Genomic DNA, 20,257 nt, shown 5'->3' with positions numbered 1-20,257 from the left:
CAAATCAATTGAAATAAATATTTCCTAAAAAAAAAAAAACGTTCACCAGTTTCATGTGTAGAAATGATTTTCAAAATAATTTTAGTGCTTTTTTAGTTTATTTATTTATTTTTTATTAAAGGGATAGTTCACAAAAAACTGTCATCATGTACATGCTTGTTTGAGTTTCTTTGTACTACTGAACATTAAAGAAGATACTATGAAGAATGTTGGTTATAAAACAGCTGTGTACTTCCAAGTACTACTTTTCTCCCTCTACTATTAAAAGTCAAGTTATCTTCAACTGTCTGCTTACCAACATTCTTCAAAAGCGGTTACTTTTCCCCTCAGAGCTGCACTAAAACCCACTCTTAACAAATCTCAGAAGGATATTTCACCAGCGAGGGAAATCGAGTAATAACTAACTATAGGGCAGAACAAACATGACAGAAGTGAATATTTGTGATTTAAATGAAAACAAATGACCAAAAAAAAACATATGAATTCTCATACATTTCCCTAAAAAGAATGAGCATTTGTATTAATTTTCCACTAAATTCTGCAATCTGAGGAGGTCAGAGTGCTTTCTTTGGCCTCACTACAAATGTTATCTTTTCAGAAGCAACAAAAGGGAGTTCAGGGACATTAAGCTAAAATTGTATGCATCGTGAGCAGAAACCAAGGTATGTGGAAATGATGTACGAGTATGATGAAGAACCCTGATACCAACAAAAACAAAGACATCAAATACATATGAAAGCAAATAGGTACACAATTCCAGTCCTATATGATTTCAAGTTCTTCAGGCTAACTCTGGTACTTTAAGCATGCTGTGTAATTATTATACCAACTGTTAGAAGAATAAATCTAGTTAGCTAATATCTTCTTTAGTGTGCTACAGAATAAAGAAACTCATACAGGTTTGAAACAACTTGATGATAAATTTATTTTTTTATTGTCTAGTAAATATTTTCTTGTTTTTGGGGGTGAACTACCCATTTAATAATGAAAATAATCATGGAAATCAATCATGGAAAAAAAATATATACACATCACTATTTTTTTTTTGCAACTACACCACATTATTTAGCTACTAGGGAGTAATCCTGACTATTTTAAAATGTATTCATATAAAATAAAATGCCAGACAATCTGGGTTTTGGTCTTACCAGTCCAATGCATTTCTTGAGAATGCTCCATACACTAAAATCATTTCTGGAGAACATAGGGGCAGGAAGACACGACCTAAGAGAAAAAGATGGTTTTCTTACTTGTAAACAAACATACACGTCTCTCAGTAGAAGAATGTACATATTATAAGTGATCTGGAATTAACAATAGAAATCTAGAGACAGGGAGACTGAAAAGATTAAAGGCAGAGACACAAAGCTTGACAAAAGGAGTTGACGGATCACAGCACTGGAATCTGGCCATACCTGCGCTTCTTAATTCCGTTCTCCTGTGGAACCGTTCCATTGTTCTTCTGAGCGCCGTCATACACTACAGCATCTTTAAAACTGGCTTCTGATGTGCCTTCACATGACTCGTCTGAATCCAAGCCTGGGAAACACATGCATATCTTATTAAGACAGAGACCGATAAAGATGCATGTCTGCAGACTTTCCAGTAAACTAGTTAAAGCAAAAGGTACAGTAAAAGGCAGGTAAAATAAACTAATTTAAATAAAAGATAAAAATAATGCATGCAAGTTCATTTAGCAGGGTTTCTGAGGCTTTTACGAGGTCAAATTTAAGAGCTTAAGATCATTACGAATGAAATTCAGGACAACCTCAAAACACTATGTAACTCTTCTGAGTGTGCCTCACACAGGTGAGTGGGCTTGACAAACCACCTGTAGAACACGCTCTTTCATCTCTCTGACACTTTAACCGACACTTGCACCAGACACTTTCTTACATTACCTCCATATCATTAGGAAAAAAACAAAAAAACATTGTGCATTTATTAAGTGTGATTCATACAGGTGAGTGGGCTTGACAAACCACACTCTTCTTGCTATAAAAACCAATACCCTTCTTACTCTACCACATAGGTAAACTCAATTTCTGGAGGGCCGCAGCTCTGCACAGTTTTGCTCCAACTCTAATCAAACACAGCTGATCCAACTAATCAAGAAGTTCAAGACTACTAGTGACTATTAAGCAGGTGTGAGTTGGAGGTGTTTGGAGCTAAACTATGCAGAGCTGTGGCCCTCCAGGAATTGAGTTTGAGACCTATGCTCTACCACTTAATTCTCAGAGCACAAACAGTTCCTTAAACAATATTTAAGCGAATTTAACACTTTTGCAGGCCTAAAATTTTGTTTTTGACTTTAAGACTCCACAGACACCCTGTTTAAGTATTCACAAAATCAAAACTTGTGCCCAATACTAAGTTGATCATTATTTTCATGAAAAATAACACATTTCAGATATTATAAACATTCTTAGAAAAATAAATAAACAATTTAAATTAAAAACAATTCTCGCTACAAACAAAATGAACAGTTGAAGTCAGAATTATTAGCCCCCCTGTTTATTTTTTTTCCCTAATTTCTGTTTAATGGAGAGAAGATTGATTCAACACATTTTTAAACGTAATAGTTTTAATAACTCATTTCTAATAACTGATTTATTTTATCTTTGCCATGATGACAGTAAATAATATTTGACTAGATATTTTTCAAGACACTTCTATACAGCTTAAAGTGACATTTAAAGGCTGAACTAGGTTAATTAGGTTAACTAGGCAGATTAGGGTAATTAGGAAAATTATTGTATAACGATGGTTTATTCTGTAGACTGTCTGAAAAAAATATAGCTTAAAGGGGCTAATAATTTTGACCTTAAATTGGCTTTTAAAAAATTTAAAACTGCTTTTATCCTAGCTGAAATAAAACAAATCAGACTTTCTCCAGAAGGAAAAATATTATCAGACATACTGTGAAAATGTCTTTAATCTGTTAAACATCATTTGGGAAATATTTAAAAAAAGAAAGAAAATAATAATTTAACGGGGGGCTAATAATTCTGACTTCAACTGTATGTACAAATTATATACATAATATGATTAGAACAAAAGCATGTTTCCTATTTTTGAAATTTTAAATAGTAAAAGTAGGCTGCTGGAGTGAGAAAATAAGTTTTCATATTGAAAAATTAATATTTTTTGTAATCAGTTTCATTAAATTATTTGGTTTTTAGATTTTTAATACAGCAAAAATGTAATGACAATCACACATCATTTTAACCCACAATTCACTTAAGACACTGACTAAAAACTCATTCAGTGTAATAATAATAGTTTATAATGACAGGTTTTGGTTTTACATTTAGAACAATCTTTTGATGACATTAAACAACTTTCTAGGTTTCATCGAACAAGTTTTAGAAAATTTGGGACCCATTTAGGAAATCTATCCAAGAACATGTTTTATTGTCCAATATAGACCAAATCCTTGTTCCAGCAAATTGATTCTTTTTCTTTCCCAAGTTCAAAGTAGAGTGTATTGTGTGATACAGATTGTACAATTGTAGTTTTTGTTAAGCCACATTATCATTTACCTTTTTATTTGTTGGTATTATATTTTTTATTTCATTGTATGCGCTTAAGCTATCTATACTTTTTAAAGTATAATTGTTTGTCTTTTTTCTTTTACTATAATTTGCCATAAAATTCATAAATAAAATTATATATATATATATATATATATACATATATATATATATATATATAAATATAAAAACTCTATGAATCCCAGATCAGCCCCAAAATAATCATTAATTGTCATTTTAAATCCTTACACTCCGCCAAGTTGTCAGCAATAGGTTTAATCATTTTACATAAAAAAATGCTTGTACTACCGTTTATTAATTTACATATATTAATTAGTACAGAAGAGGTCATGAAAGTTATTGCAGAATTTTGTTTATTTTGCACATAAAATATGTTATACTGTAAGACAATGGAATATTTTCTCACCTACACTACCTAACAAGTCTCGTCTCCTATCCAAGTTTTAGTAACAACAAATAATAACTTGACACTTCTAGTTGATCATTTGGTATCAGAAGTGGCTGATATGAAAGGCAAAGGCCTCTAGATTACGCTTATTTTACCAAAATAAAATATGATCATGCCTTGATTTTTAATTAGGACAGTAAGGTCTGACTTTACTTAGACAAAAGTCTTGTCACTTAACAGAAATAATGTACAGTATAGAATATAAAGTCATGGTGCAGTGAAAAAAAGAATGAATATTGTGTATGACTTCCATGAGCTTGGTGGACTGCATCCATACATCTCTGCAACGACTCAAATTACTTATTACTAAAGTCATCTGGAATGACAAAGAAAGCCTTCTTGCAGGACTCTCAGAGTTCATCAAGATTATTTGGATTCATCCTCAATGTCTCCTCCTTCATCTTACCCCAGACATGCTCATTAATGTTCATGTCTAGTGACTGGGCTGGCCAATCCTGGAGCACTTTTACCTTCTTTGCTTTCAGGAACTTTGATGTGGAGGCTGAAGTATGAGGAACAGCGTTATCCTGCTGAAGAATTTGCCCTCTCCTGTGGTTTGTAATGTAACGGGCAGCACAAATGTCTTAGCACCTCTCAAAATGTTGATGTTATCATTCACTCTACAGATCTCTTGCATGCCCTCTTATGAAATGTAACCCCAAACCATGATTTTTCCTTCACCAAACTTGACTGATTTCTAGAGAATCTTGGGTCCGTGCATGTTACAGTAGGTCTTCTGCAGTATTTGTGATGATTGAGATGCAGCTCAACAGATGATTCATCAGATAAATCCACCTACTGCCACTTTTCCAAATGATCAACTAGAAGTCAAGTTATTATTTGTTGCTCTTACAACTGGGATCAACGACAAGACTTTTTGTCAGGTAGTGTATACTTTAACATTTTATTTTCACAAAGCATTTGAAACATTGGTCAGTTACATTTTATATGCTTTTAATTTGTTTTCTATGCATAGAAAAAAATCATTTTTATTCATTCGATGCAGACACCAAAACACGATAAACAGGGTAAATTAAAAAAAAAAATTGACAGAGGAACCCTTCAACAACATGACATAAAATGTTTCTCCTTCATGTTTTGTACCACCTGACATGAGTGCATGAGCTGATATCAGAGTTCAGGTGCCCAGCACAAAGACCCGCCAAAGTCCACCTCACCATACTTATTTATTTATGACATCAATTTCATCTCCACACTGACAAGCCATCAGATCTTCTGAAAGCAGCACTACATAATTGAAGCAATCAACGGACTGTAGTAAACTGACACCAGACCAGCACAGCACACAATGTCTGTCATAACAAACACACAAGGCTTCGATCCAAAAGTCAACAGTGGCCAAAACACAATAGGGGACAAATGAGACAGTCCTCTGAAAACACAGCTGGTTAATACTGCTGTGTGATCTCGGACAGTGCTGAGAGAAAGTCAATGTTTTCATGACATGCGACAGCTCCAGATGGGCTTGTGTTGTTACAGAGGTGATGTTATAAATGACTTCTGATCCTGAATTAAGCCATTCAACCTGCTTCCTTGGAGGATTTCAAGCTTTACGTTTTAACAAAACCCCATTCATTAGTTCTTCATATACAGCTGGAAAACAGTAGCAGGAGTAAATGAAAGTGGCTTTTTTATCATAATTATTAGGGGTGCGAACCTACAGTGGTCACAGTTCGGTTACCATTTTCATGCCATCAATTCGATATCACCGTGCATTGACGATGCTTTCCATAAACAATTTAATATTTTACTTAGCAACACAATAACTCTTGTATTAAAATGTAGAATTTAGAAATATATTTATACTTATTATTTGTAAAACAATTTTGCCCTTTAAGAGTGTGTGTGTGAGAGAGAGTGTGTGTGCGCTTTAATTTTTTCCTAGCTGGGTTTTGATTTACTTCCCTGTCAGTGAAAGAATGTCCAGCAAACTCACAAACAGTGAACTGTGCAGTTATCTGCTTTGTAAGCAGTTAGAGCATTTTAATTACTCGCGGTCGCCTTCCTAACCATAGTAAGCTACCGCCATATAATGCATGTATGATGAATGAGCTTAGTATGTAATAACCAGTTATGATTATTACTGAACCAATACCGAATTGTTCACATCTACATCATGGTGTAAAAAAACAAAAACAATAAATTGACACCCCTAATAATGATCAGAATATTATACTGACACTGCATGTTTTAAAATTATTGTGATGATATCATATGCCAATGAAATAATAAACAAAAAAACAGTTATATTTCAAATTTTAAAAAGAATCAAATTAACATCTTTTTAAAATGTATATTAGATTGTTATTATTTATTCATTTATTTCAACCCCTTTTATTTCAGACTTTTGCACTGTAATAATTACACTATACCACACTGTGTTGTGCAAAGCATTTGCTTTAATTGTGCAGCCATAAACAATACTAATTATCTTTTTATATTCATTTAACTAGACCTTAAAGGGAGAGTTCAGCAAAAAACTAAAATTTTATCATTATTTACTCAACCAGGAGTGGTTTCAAACTTTTAGGATAGGGAAAATAGGGAAAAAAAAACATGATATCATGTTTCATATCATTCAATAAATATTGATAATTATTGAACATTTTTAACAATCCATTTAGGAATATTTAAACTAATTACCTGATCTCATGAGTGTTAAAGAGACTCTTAAACTTTATAAATAAAATGTTACAAAGTGTGTGCAATAGTAAAACGTATACTGAGCAATCAAAGCAAACTTTAAGGTAGATCAACATCTGTATGGTGTGAATAATAATGATACAGTAAACCTCAAACTCTGTAAACAACACAACTTATGATAATCAAATCTGAGCCTTTACGTAAAGGAACCAACCATCATTATTCAAATACATATTGCAACAGTACAAATTGTGACGTTAAATGTCTACATTACCCCCTATGCTAAAAAAATCTTTCAGATGGGGAGCTAGTGGCTGGGATGCACAAGAAAAGAAACCAAAAAGCCACTCTAGCAACATCCTTACATTCTTTTTTTATTTGCAATCTCCTCACTGCTGCTAGCTACGGCACTCATTTTCGCATGTGTTGTTATTCTGACCTGAAGTGACAAGCGTGCGCATGTGGATTGCTTGACAATTTACAACGGACTCGTGGCGTCTTTCATATCTAGGCGACCATCCACCGTTTCCTCAGAGGATGACAAACTGACAAACCATTGCTGCAGCTCCGATGCAAGTTTAAAAAGTAAAAAGCACTGCAGTGTCTGGGTGCGCTGTGTTTGTCTGAGGTAATTAGTCTACCATTATTGAAATGTGTATATTTCATACAAAGTGTGAAGCATATTGGTTAGTTCTACTTACGTGCGCGGTGCGCTCGCCGCATTCGGAAAAGTTGAAATGTTTTCTACTAAATGCAGCTAGAAAATGAAAATGACAAATCTACACCCTAAGCTTATTGGCATTCCCTCCCGGGTGTGCGCTCAGCAGCCACATTTTAATAAAACTATAGCCTTCACACCGCATCTTTTTATTAATCGATATTAACAGTGGTGTTCGGTCAGTAAATATCGATACCAATTTTATTGCCCAACCCTACTTTAGGAGTTTCTTTTTTTCTCTTAAACGCAAAAGATATTTTGAAGAAAGCTGAAAACCTGTAATCATTGACTTCCATAGTAGGAAAAACAAAGGTAAGAGGATTCCAGCATTCTTCAAAATATCTTCTTTTGTGTGTCACCAAAGAAAAAAGTCAAATAGGTCTTAAATGAGTAAAGTGTAAATGTAATTTTTTTAGTGAACTATCCTTTTAATAGTCCAATAACAGACCTATACTCATCACTATGCCAATTAAAAAGAAACGCCTCACCTGTGACGGCATCATAGAACTCATCTTCATTGTTCATTGTAGAGAATGGGCTGCCAATAAGGGGGTCTCTAAAACATGATCTCTTCCTCTATTTGGTCTCTGTAGACTTCGAACAACACCACTTTCCAAAACAAGGACACCTGTGAAGAAACACGCACATGGAAAAGGTCAGAACCAGACTCGTGAGCAACAACAGTACATTACAAAACATATATGGAAAATCTCATCATTCACCTGTTACCTCAAATGACCTTCGAGCCAAAGTTCAATCGTGCACCCATTCATCTGTCATGTTTAACTGAAACTAGCTGGCTGCTATTAAGTAGAGAGGCGGAGCCACTGTGAATCTCCTCCCACAGGATCTGATATACGCTTGAACTTTGGACCAGCTGTCTCCAAAAGAGCATAACCGGACAGACAGACCTGTACTGTGACGCACACTGGACGGCCTTATCTCAGTCTAGTCAAAGACCAGAGGGAACGCTTCTAGCATGGTTAAAGTATATCATGCCAGCTACGCAACTTTATGTAGCCATTGAGGAGTTAATTAAAGAAAGCTTGTTGAATGTTTTTCGCATTCTGTTCTAGCAGATTGCCATTGAGGCTCAACGAATTCCCCGAGCACAAATTACTGGAGAGCGATTAGCAGTTTTATTACAGCCCAAGGGTAACTTTGAAGTCTTTAAGTACCTTGAAAGTGATGGCAAATCAAGTGGTACTACGAGTGCTTATTCACTGACACAGTTGCACCTTCAACCTCACAATCAGGAAAATATTGCATTGTTGCAATGAACAGATTTGCTTTCTATGTGTGACGTAATAGACATCAACCTGCAAGTGTGTTACATAACATTTCTTGCTTTCTAATAATAAACCTTACCGTACCTTTTTTTTTTTTAAAGACAAGATCAATTGTGGTTATCTGCAATGCTGTGGTGAAAAATACTTTCAAATTATGACAATGTTCTGCATAACAACAATTCATTGTGGTGTACACCAAGGCAAGTGTCACTGCTAATACTGCTTATTATTAGAGGTCCATAACCTTGTGTCAAAGGCTGCCACTTCCCAACATTCCTCAGTATACAAATACAAATATCCGTTGTTCTTTTCAACGGCACAAACAAACGACAGCCCTTTCTGTGAGGTTTAGAGGAACTGGGGTGAAGGGACGTCACGGCCCCCAAAATATTTTGGTTACATCTAAACAATGAAAATAGATAGTGTGTATTTTAACGGCATAAATCAGCACAAACGAACTAAACCAATTTTGTACAATAATAAAAAAAATTTATAATAAAAAAATAAAAATAAAAAAGGTGGCAAGTGACGTCACATTGCCTAATCAAAATATTTTGGGACCTATCTAAACAACAAAAATAGATACGGTGTTTGATTAACGGCACAAATCGAGTACAAACGAATGACACCAGTTACGCGCGATATAGAGAAAATGAGGTGGAAAGTGATGTCACGGACGGCTCCCGAAATATATTGATTCTATCTAAATGAGGAAAACAGATAGTGTTTGTTTTAACGGCACAAACCAGCATGAATCAAGCCCAAACTAACTGTGCTGATTTGGAGTGATTTGAGCAACATGGGGCGGAAACTGACATCACATGGTCAAAAAAATAATGCTTACTATCTCAGCGAAGTTTTGGAGATTTTTTGTTTTTATGGGGTGCCAACTTCACAGAGGTTAACCTTGTGTCAACGGCTGCCGATTGCCAACATTCCTCAGTATATTTTACTTTGGGTTTATTAGAAGAAAGAAACTTAAACAGTTTTGAAACAAGTGGATTTTAAGCAAATAATTTTCTTTTTTTTTTTGCATGAATATTCCTTTAAAACAACGCTTAAATCATGAAAAAGCTACACAATCTGGTTGATCGCTAAAGTAGCATCGACAACTACTGGCAACACAAATGACAGTGATTATCATAGGCCCCATTTACACTAATAGTTTTAAAACGCACAAGTTCTGCTACGGTTACGCCATTAGTTCACACTACGTCGTAGTTTTCGCAATGGGTAAGTACAATCGCCTCACAGCATGAAGGTCGCTGGTTCAAGCCACGGCTGGGTCAGTTGGCATTTCTGTGTGGAGTTTGCATGTTCTCCCCATGTTCACCAGGGAGATGTGGTATAGGTGAATTGGGTAAGCTAAAATAGTCAGTAGTGTATGTGTTTGAATGAGTGTGTATGGATGTTTTCCAGTGATGGGTTGCAGCTGGAAGGGCATCCGCTGCGTAAAACATGGGATGAATAAGTTGGTGGTTCATTCCGCTGTGGCGACCCCTGATTAATAAAGGGACTAAGCCGAACACAAAATAAATGAATGAATATAATAAAAAAAAAATTTTAAAAGGTCATGCGATTTTGTTTGAACAGATCATGTGATAACAGTGAGTGTGATGGGTCACCTTTAACGGACAAACCAGTTGACCAACCACACTGTAAAATATCTGAAATGTTGTTTTGGCCATTCTAAAAATTTGCATGGCAAACAATTCATTAAAAATAAACATTAAAAAAAAAATTCTTTCTTTCAAGAATGATTTTAGTTTTAATGTCAATATGCACCTATTGTAACTATATTTTCTGCATTTTTTTTCCAAAATATGTAGCCCATCAATAAGGTTAGAGCAACAGCACAAGGATCTTTATGATAATGGACTTTTAAATGCAGGAACAGAAATTTCACATAAGTATCTCTGTCTGAAGGATAAAAATATTTTATGTTTGAAGGATTTTGAAGGCAAGTACATGATAGAATTTACATTTTTGGTTGAATTAAATGCCAATCATGTTGTTTACCTCAGCAATACCCATTCTCACATTTTATTAGAATATAACAATGTACTGATTTATTAAAAAACAAAAACTATTATTTATTGGTTGATGTGTAATAGAGCAATTCCATGTAAATGTCAACCTTGCCATGAAATAAAGTTTCCGCAAAAAAAATCAAAACCATTTCTGCATTTTTTTGCGTAAGCAAGTACTTTAAAGTGCTTTAAAAATACTCAAAAATGTCTCTGTCAGTGTTTTCAAACTAGTATATTTGAATTACCAAAATCACACAAGTGCCAATTTCACATCTGTCACATCCATAACTGAGAGACGTCACATCCAAAATGAAGCTTTTTCCTCATAAATGCTAAAAATGTCAAATAAAATAAAATCAATCATGTTTGTTCTATACTGAACCGACTCTTATCCTATTGATTAGCATGGTTTCTTTTGGGTTGTGCAATTTAATTCACAGAATTTCTACAAAGTATGATGTAAACTGCAAACTGGCTTTTTTCGTCACATCCATAACATGCGATGTTTATTTTCCTCATTTAAAAATGTAAAAAATGTTTACAGATTGATCATTTTCAGCTCCCATAACTGTGCTTAGCTGTTTTGGAAAATATAAAAAGGATGTTTTAATATAATGTAAACATATACTTTATGAATATACGTTTTAAGATTTTACTGCAAATGTCACCTCCATAAAGCTGGAATTGTTCAATAATACATTATATGATAGTTTTGTGTGAATAAAAACAGAAAAAGTTGTCATTCAGAGACAATCATCCACTCCAGAGGGTTGTTTTCCATGGCTACCAGACTATTAAGTTATTGAGAGCTTGAATTGAACAGAAATTAGATCAGTCTTTTGAGCTGCATTTTAGACAGACAGTCATATGGGTTTCAAATGACACGAAAGTGAGCAAATAAATGACAAAATTCGATTTTTGGGGTGAACTATCCCCTTAAACACACATTAAAGCCGATGTCTAAATAGGCAAAGGGTCAAAAGGAGAAAAATGAAGTCCCCTGAAATCAAAGAGGATCAAAGGAGAGGGAGAGAGAGACCGTATTGCTCAACGTTTCCATCAGAATCTGATACATTATCTCCAATGCACTTTCACCTACATGGAGAAACAAGTGTTCTGCAATGAGCTGAAATGTTCAAATAACACAGACGTCTCAGCAGCCCTCTGAGAGATAATGTTGTGTTACAGTAATGATCCCTGATCTGCGAATACACTGCACAGTGTTCCCAGGAGCAAGCAAAGCGGAATTAGAGACAGAATAAAGGTGCTGTGGCAACCGATAACCATGGACATTTACTCTGCGTAAAAAAATAAGAGACTCAGTTGCAGGTGGTGCGAATTGCCAGATTAATTCCCACAGAATTTTATCAAAGTTTCGGCACGTTTACCAAGTCAAGTGTAAAACTTTTAGACCTTTTTAAGAGCATTATAAATTAAATTTCAGACTTATACAGACTAAACACTAAAGATAGTTTCTAATAGCCTGGTTGGTCAAGAAGAAAAGTCTTTTATTTACATGTCATAGGAAAATTAAGACCCATTTCAAATGATTTGAGACCTACATGACATTGAAGTGACTAAGTTTTTATAAGGACAAATGTTTTGCTTTTGAAATTTAAGACTTTATAAGCCATTAAGAGCCCACAGACACTCTTTTCTGAAAGTCAATGAGAAAATGGATCAAAATGTGACACAAAAATCACACACACAGGTAAAACGAATAATGCCTATGGTGAGCCTTTAAAATTGTAAAATTCTTAGAGCAATGAGGAAAAGGAGGTGTACTAGAACAGATGACAACAGAAATGTCTGTGATTTCAAATAAAGCTGCAAAATTTATTGAGATGAACACATTCAAGTAATACATTTTAGGACTGCACAATATATCAATTTAGCATCGATATAGCCATGTGTGAATACGCAATAGTCACATCGCAGGACGTCCAATGTGGAGTCAGGATTGTTGACCAAGTCAGAACACAAAATTTTGGAGTCATTTCAGTTAAATAGGGATGCAACGATTAACCGGTTTCACTATTAACCGCGCTTTAATTTTTCGCGGCTAATTAATCAAAGCTTCTCAACACCGTTTCTGCACAAAACAAAACTGCTGCAACTAAAAGTTATGCCAACTGTGCGCTAGTTTAAAATTCCGAGCTTGTACACCGAGACTAATCGCCATGCACACTGGATTAACTATGAAAGAGGCTATAACTAAGGCAATTTTTTTTTATTTCCCACACACGACGCAACGCACTCACGCTTTCCAGGCGCTGACATGGCAGGGAGATTTTGTGACCGTGGAAAATGCAAACGGCATAGGTTTGCAAACCCACCTAAAGTTATAATGGCACTGAGAGCAATCATGTGGTGAACGTTGATCCACCAGCAGAGATCAATCGAGTGTTTTCGGAGCGAGCCCTGAAAGACTCGAAGTGGACTGGAGCTGTTTAATGGCCTGAATCTCGGTGCGTTACATTCACTGCATGTTCAGCGCAAATGGCCACTAAATCGGAATTTTTTTTTTATCTTGTGTAACAAAAAAACTGCAATACAAAAAAAAAAAAAAAAAAAAAAAAAATCACAGAAAATTTGAATATCAATGTACTTTTTTCCAATATCATGCAACCTTAATAAGCGCCTTTTAAAATGGGCAAAACGTGGCCAAAATTATTATTGAAGCAATGTGGAAATGTATAGAATTTTCGGAACTCCGATGAGGCCAAATTTGTGACGTTTTTTTTTCTACATTAAAGCCAGCATGAAACAGAAATTACAGTTGATTTTATTTGTTATTGGGATATATATGTGATTTCCATCTAGTGCATATATATTGTGTGTATAAACAACTGACTTCTTGAACAAGAAAAACAGGACATACTGTAAATGTAGGACAGGACTTACTTTTGCTCCCTTTGAGTCATTTTAGATATGTGAGAAAACCTGCTGTCATTATGTACACACAATTTACACCTCTTCACAACAAATTAATAAAATGTTTGAAGAAATGAACTAAAAAACAAATAACTACTGTATAATGTAAATCTCAATACAGTAATATTAACAACAACATAAATTGGCATCATTTCATATTGATGGTCACATTTTGTAGATTATAAGTAGGGCCAGACAGGATCTGCAGACATTTTGTGCTATTTCTGCTGAGAATTTTGTAAATACAATCAGCAGATTTATGCAGAATGATTTTGGAAATATCATAACTAAAAACTTTATATGTTAAATTTAAAAAAAAAACGTCATAACTTTTATTTAATGTTTACAATGCAAATCCAATTAGATCCACTTATTTGGTAAACAAAGCAAGTCTCTCATAAAATATATCTACAAAAAGACAGAAAATATTATTTTACAAACTGTATTCCAAAAAAATCATATGAACATTTTCATATTAGTCAATATTATTACTGAAATTCATTTAAAAACTGTATAATATATGAATAATATTATAAATATTATTATTATAAAAATTATAATTATATTATAGATATAAATGTACACATTTTTACACAAATAAATAGAAAATCTGCGCACACAGATTCAGTGTGGGCGCAATTATAAGTTACAGTGAAACCAAATGGCAACTAATTCTCAGAGTATTGGTAGACTGTAAGGTTGCGGTAAGTGAAAGTTGACATGTACTTGCAAAGTTTGAAATATTGTGGAGAAATATTAGCAGAAACTATTAGAAACTAAGCTGACAGTCTACTAATATTGTAATGAGAATCAGTATGTAGTTGCAATGTAACTTCTAGTCAACAAAATGTGCAAAAGGGACCGTCAAAATAAAGTTATACCCATATTTTTTCAAAAGAATTGCTGCAGTCTTCATAAATGAATTGGACATGCTTCAGCTTTTTTCAAGAAAAGTCGAGGAAAAAATCCCCTAAAAAAACAGTATTTAAAAAATTTATTACAGAGGCATTTAAATAAAAACAAACACAAATAATGTGCACAAATAAAATACATTAAACATTGCAATATTCCATTTAAAAAAGAAGAACTGCCCGTTTTGATTTGACGAGGACTTCAGGTACAAAAGGACAAAGTGATATCTGAAAGGGCACGACAGCCTAATAAAGCGACTGTATGTAAACACACAAACACCCACAGGCTTTCAGAAGCGGAATGAATCACAGACTCTTGCGTTACTCAGTTTCGTTGACACTCTTGGAATGTAGTTTGGTTGGGAGGTACACACACACACGCACACACACATACATATCTGCCAGTGACACTCATTAGTTAGCAAGTCAAGGTGTAGTTGGATATCTCCATACTACGCACACACACAAAAAAAAGCAGTGACACCTCGTTTTTCTTTCTGGAATTTGGCCTGATACTGATCTACTGTACATTTTTCTACTGATTTGCCCCAAGATACACGCGATACAGTACCTCAGAATAGAAATTAACCAATAACTCCACAGCAGAACTTGTGGCATTCCCTAAAGTACATTACTGAATGTACTTCTATGGATTGAAACTAGGATTGTGAAGGTATCATATTATCTTAAGATAACCGAGATAAGCTTTTATCATGGTACTCATTATCACAATATTGGGATAAGCAAAAATAGTTTTGGCAGGTATACATCACAAAAGAAATCAACATTTGTTTTACTGAGTTGTGTGCATACATTTTCAGAGTAAAACAATGGTTTAAACAAATTAGTTGCAAAATGATTATAAAATATAATAGCTTACTTTTTACATTAAGCTCCATTTGGCAAACATTTTTAATTAACTAACATCAACAGAGGAAAAAAAACCATACAACTGAACTATTAGTTTATAGCTCCATTAAATAAAAGAGTTATTACTTTTGATGGTGATTTACTGATTTGTTTTTTAAACTATGATTTTTTTTCAATTCATTATGAATAATGAATTTTGAATTAGGAATTTTCATTATGAATAATGATTACTTACACATTTTTCCATTCATATTGTGGTTATTTTATTGGCTTACATTTTTTTAAGTCAATATAATTTAAATGATCGAGTTACATTTAAAAAGAGCAGCAAAATTACTTTAAATAATTTAATAAAACAACTAATTGTTATTAAGCATTTCTGTTTTTGGCCAAGTGATTCAAAAAAACTTCAGTTTCAGGCCAGAGGTTTAATTTCTGCACCAATTTACTAACTATAGATGGTTTGAGTTATTAAATATTAACATCACTTAAGGTTAATAAATGTGGTCCAAATTGTGTAGTTCAATTAAATAATGTTAGAAAAAAAAAGCTTTATTACTTAAAAAAAAAATTTAAAAAAAAGTGTTAACAGGCCTACACAAATGAAAACCACTGCAAATACAGCAATCTGAATATTCTTAAAATGCATTATGAAAGATTGAAAGTTGGTTTTATACTGGCATATTAGTTCAATGACACGAACTGTTTGTATTGTTTACTGTGCAACTTTGAATATTGGATCTAAAAATGTATGTCTAACTTCAAAACAACATTAGCACTGTTTGATAGACTGTAAACTATAGAGATGCTCCGATCAGTATTTTTGCAGCCGATAATAACTACCAATTCCTCGTCATTGTGATCAGCTGATACAGAGTAGAGATTGTGATGCTTCAAGCTTTAAATAACTTTACTGTTGCATAAGCACATTTTCCCTCAATGAATGAGATATTGCCTTACAGAAGAGAATAAATTAAGGATGTTGCATACATGTAATGGTCAGAAGCAGCTTTACAAAATAAAAAATTAGATAAAACAGACAGAAAAAAAATGATAGGAAAAACTACCAACAATGCAATTTGGAAACATTGCGCATGTGTTGTAGCACTGTAGATGTATAACCTGGGTTGTAAGCTCGTAACACTTGCGATTGGTTGATGAAATCAGGGGTCCGTTCTTCGTACCTTGCTTAAAATGATCTAAAATGATTTGGCAGATCCAGGATCTTTTAATCTTGATAACCGATCTCTGGCTAATTTGGTTCTTCAAACAAGTTCGCGAATCAGATTAAAATGTCTGGATAAACTGATCTGAGATCTCTGCATTTGTTGTGAAGGACGGATCTATCGATCCTCAAAATCATGATCAGCAATGCAACGATTGGCTGGCGGCACAGCAGCGTAATGACATCATCTGACTAATATTCAATTATCCATGCGAGTAAAATGACATAAAATTAGCAGTTAATGGTTTGTTAAATATGACACGCAATAACTTTCCACCTTTGTTGTGAGCTGCAGGCTTTACACTTTCATGCGTCAAGAGTATTCATTATGTATTTCAATGCATATCAATGTATTTAGTTCTACATTTAGAGAAGATTTTCTTTATTATAGTAGCCTAGGCCTACTCAAGTTTTTTTTAATTGGCGTAAGGAATAACTGTATAAATTAATTTAGCATTTGGATATTGGTAAAGGTGTCTGCGACTTTTGAGAAGCATTAAATCACTGGCATATTAGCGGTCAAAACACATGCATGACTGCATAAATTATTATCCTTTTTTAAAAAAGTCGAATAGTGCATGTACGCGTTTGTATCTAAAAAGTTCATATCAATAAGTGTTCTCTTTGAACCAGCAGGTGGCAGTCTTTGTACTTTTATTTCAGAGTGCAGATTGCATAAGTTTTATTAATATATATTTTTTAAGTTTATATGTAGTTAAAAATATATATTTACTATTTTCCAAGTGTGTATAACTACTGTCAGAAAATATCAGCATTTGGTGCATACTTTCAGTATTATCTTTGCTTGAACTGACCCGATCTAATCCTGTTTATATGAAATGAACCTGCTCCCGAGCAGGTTTGAGCTACCAGAACTGTTGCTATGACAACAAGTCTCAGATGAGTTTTGAAGAACTAAACGATCTTGGATCGTGTCAAATCGTCAATATCCAAATCCAGCTAACTGACTAATCCATGTACGAAGAACAGACCCCATTTCATGAAATCGGCCAGATCAGCTAGTACCGATACGGTCGTGAAATTTCATTATCGGCCGATACCGATCTTCGGCCGATTGATCGGAGTATTCCTAGTAAACAATGTTGTATTTTGATAGTTATTGACTGATAATATGATTTCCCTGTTCAGAATTAGCAAAGAATACTTTTCTGAAAAGATAATTCTAAGGAGAAAGCCTGAATGTGTGAATATAAAACCAACTTAATCCCAATTTATGAAAGTTTTTAAATATTTAAGGTATTTATTAAACGCCAACGATAACAATACCGTACATGTTTATAGTCAGAATGTATTTAATACATAAAATTATTGAATATCAGCACACAGGCTACATTACACAACTTTTTAATCAGAATTTAACACTTGACAGAAGCTGTAACTTTGACAGTTCACTTCACAATATTATCGAGAAAAATCCTCTCATCTGCAAGTTAGTCACGCAATAAAGAAAGTCGTTTCATTTACATTACATGTTAGTGAATAACGTTAAAGACTCAAGGATTAAAACTAACTTCGACTGTACAGTGTATCGAGAAAAACGTTTAAAACTGATTAAATTAACGTTACGAAGAAAGCAAAACGACACAATCCAACTGTTTACTTTTATTAGGAATAAAAGGGGGAAATGACAGATGAACAGCGCTCAAACTCAACACGACCTGTTTGAACCTCCTGAACCTTTCAAACAGAAAGTCAACGCTTGTCTGAAAATGTTTTGATTATATTCATCCAACTTTAACGTCAAAAACGTCAACAAATCCTGCAGTCAACTCTTCCAAATGAGGGCTGTGTACTTAAATCCAGTGAGCTTCCAAGCTAGACTGAATTTTTGGAGTGTTTTGGTTTAAGAAGGTAACTTATTGTTTTTTTTTCCAGTGATCGCTTTTAACTGAAAACTGTTATGTATGTCAGCAGTTCACGGAGTTTTACGAGTACAGCCGGAGACTGAAAACAGATGCTAATAGGCTAAAGCTCCAGTCGCTAACTGACAAACTTACTGACGCCTCGAGAGCTTTAGGTCTGCTGAAAAGCATTGCTTGACAACTTTCATTACTGGTGTAAAAGAGTCGAAAAGGCTACTTTGAAAGAAGAAAGTCGGTTACCTGTGATGACTGTTGGTTCTCTCTTCACTTGGGAATGGATTGATGTACAGTTGATGATGCTGCTGCTGCTGCTGAAAGGCTGACAACATACAGCCGGAAAAGACCGATATGGGCGGGTTGACTGACGTGTCTCTTGGCCAATTATATCGCGGGATTTTCGTCGCCTGACGGGTTACGTCAGAGCAAGACCATTTGTATTGCACAATGTATTTATGATGCAGTTTTTGTGTTTTTAAACACTCACTTGTAAATTAATGATGTGATTCAGAAAAATATGTGGTTCATATATCCATTTTTATAGATTTTTTATTCAAAATGTACACTATTCTGTACAAAAAATGACAAAAAATCGCTGTACTTCCCACAAAACCTTTAATATATGTTACAGTTATAGGTCTACATTTCATTTCAATTAGACAATATCTGCTTCTACTAGTACACTAATTGTCAAAGTTTTTGAATTATTAAATTTATTAAATAACTAATGCTCACCAAGGATGTGAAGGAAAATTAATTAAATGTGAAATAAAAAAATCTGTAATATTGTAATATACTTTATATATACATATAAAAAATAAGTTATTCTAATATTACATTTTAACTGCATTAAAAGCTACATTGAAATAAAACATTAAAGCAGAATAGAAAATAAATATTTATTTGATGTATGATGTTTTTATTGAGCAAATAAATTTCAACATCGGATTGATTTTAAATAGAACTGTAATTTCAATTTTACCTTTTCCCTTACATTACATGATTGCATATAAATAATAGACACCCTTTATGACATAATGGAATAAATAAATAATTACTAATTAGACATAGATTTTCAAAGAAGCTAAAGAAAGTGTGAAGAACTAAAGTATGTCTGATAATATTTTTTCTTCTGGAGAAAGTCTTATTAGCTTTATTTAGGCTAGGATGAAAGCAGTTTTTAATTTTTTTTAAAAACATTTTAAGGTTAATATTATTAGCCCCTTTAAGCTATATATTTTTTCGATAGTCTACAGATTAAACCATCGTTATACAATAACTTGCCTAATTACCCTAACCTGCCCTAATTAACCTAGTTAAGCCTTTGAATGTCACTTTAGGCTGTATAGAAGTGTCTGGAAAAATATCTGGTCAAATATTATTCACTGTCATCATGGCAAAGATAAAATAAATCAGTGATTAGAAATGAGTTATTAAAACTATTATGTTTAGAAATTTGTTGAAAAAACTTCTCTCCGTTAAACAGAAATTGGGGGGAAATAAATAAACAGGGGGGCTAATAATTCAGGAAGGCTAATAATTCTGATTGCAACTATATATAAAATTGTTGGTACCCTTCAATTTTGTCCAGGTCATTAGTTTGGCTTTTTTAATGCTTTTTTTAACCACAATTGGTCAAAATACACAGTATGATGCAACTGCTATCCACCCAAGCGCACAGACGTCCTTGATAAAGTAGTGGCCCATAGACTACCAATATCAAGCAATGTTATA

General features: G+C 33.8%; 1 protein-coding gene across 2 annotated transcripts in view; it reads right to left on the bottom strand.

The window, feature by feature from the left end:
• The window catches only part of osbpl2b (oxysterol binding protein-like 2b), a 37,863-nt gene extending 18,994 nt beyond the window's left edge, over positions 1 to 18,869 (bottom strand). For both annotated transcript variants that reach the window (XM_056449391.1, XM_056449392.1), the window contains exons 1-4: positions 18,767 to 18,869; positions 7,873 to 8,012; positions 1,416 to 1,539; positions 1,149 to 1,224 (exon numbers count right to left, since the gene is read on the bottom strand). In XM_056449391.1, coding sequence (XP_056305366.1) covers positions 1,149 to 1,224; positions 1,416 to 1,539; positions 7,873 to 7,909 — 237 coding nt within the window. In that variant the 5' untranslated portion in view covers positions 7,910 to 8,012; positions 18,767 to 18,869. The remainder of the gene's footprint in view (positions 1 to 1,148; positions 1,225 to 1,415; positions 1,540 to 7,872; positions 8,013 to 18,766) is intronic.
• Positions 18,870 to 20,257: the final 1,388 nt, after the last annotated feature.

The sequence above is a fragment of the Danio aesculapii genome, chromosome 23 (genome assembly GCF_903798145.1).
Source record: "Danio aesculapii chromosome 23, fDanAes4.1, whole genome shotgun sequence".
Classification (NCBI taxonomy): Eukaryota; Metazoa; Chordata; class Actinopteri; order Cypriniformes; family Danionidae; genus Danio; species Danio aesculapii.
Note: the sequence above shows the minus strand (reverse complement) of the source record. Positions and strands in the feature narration are given on the sequence as shown.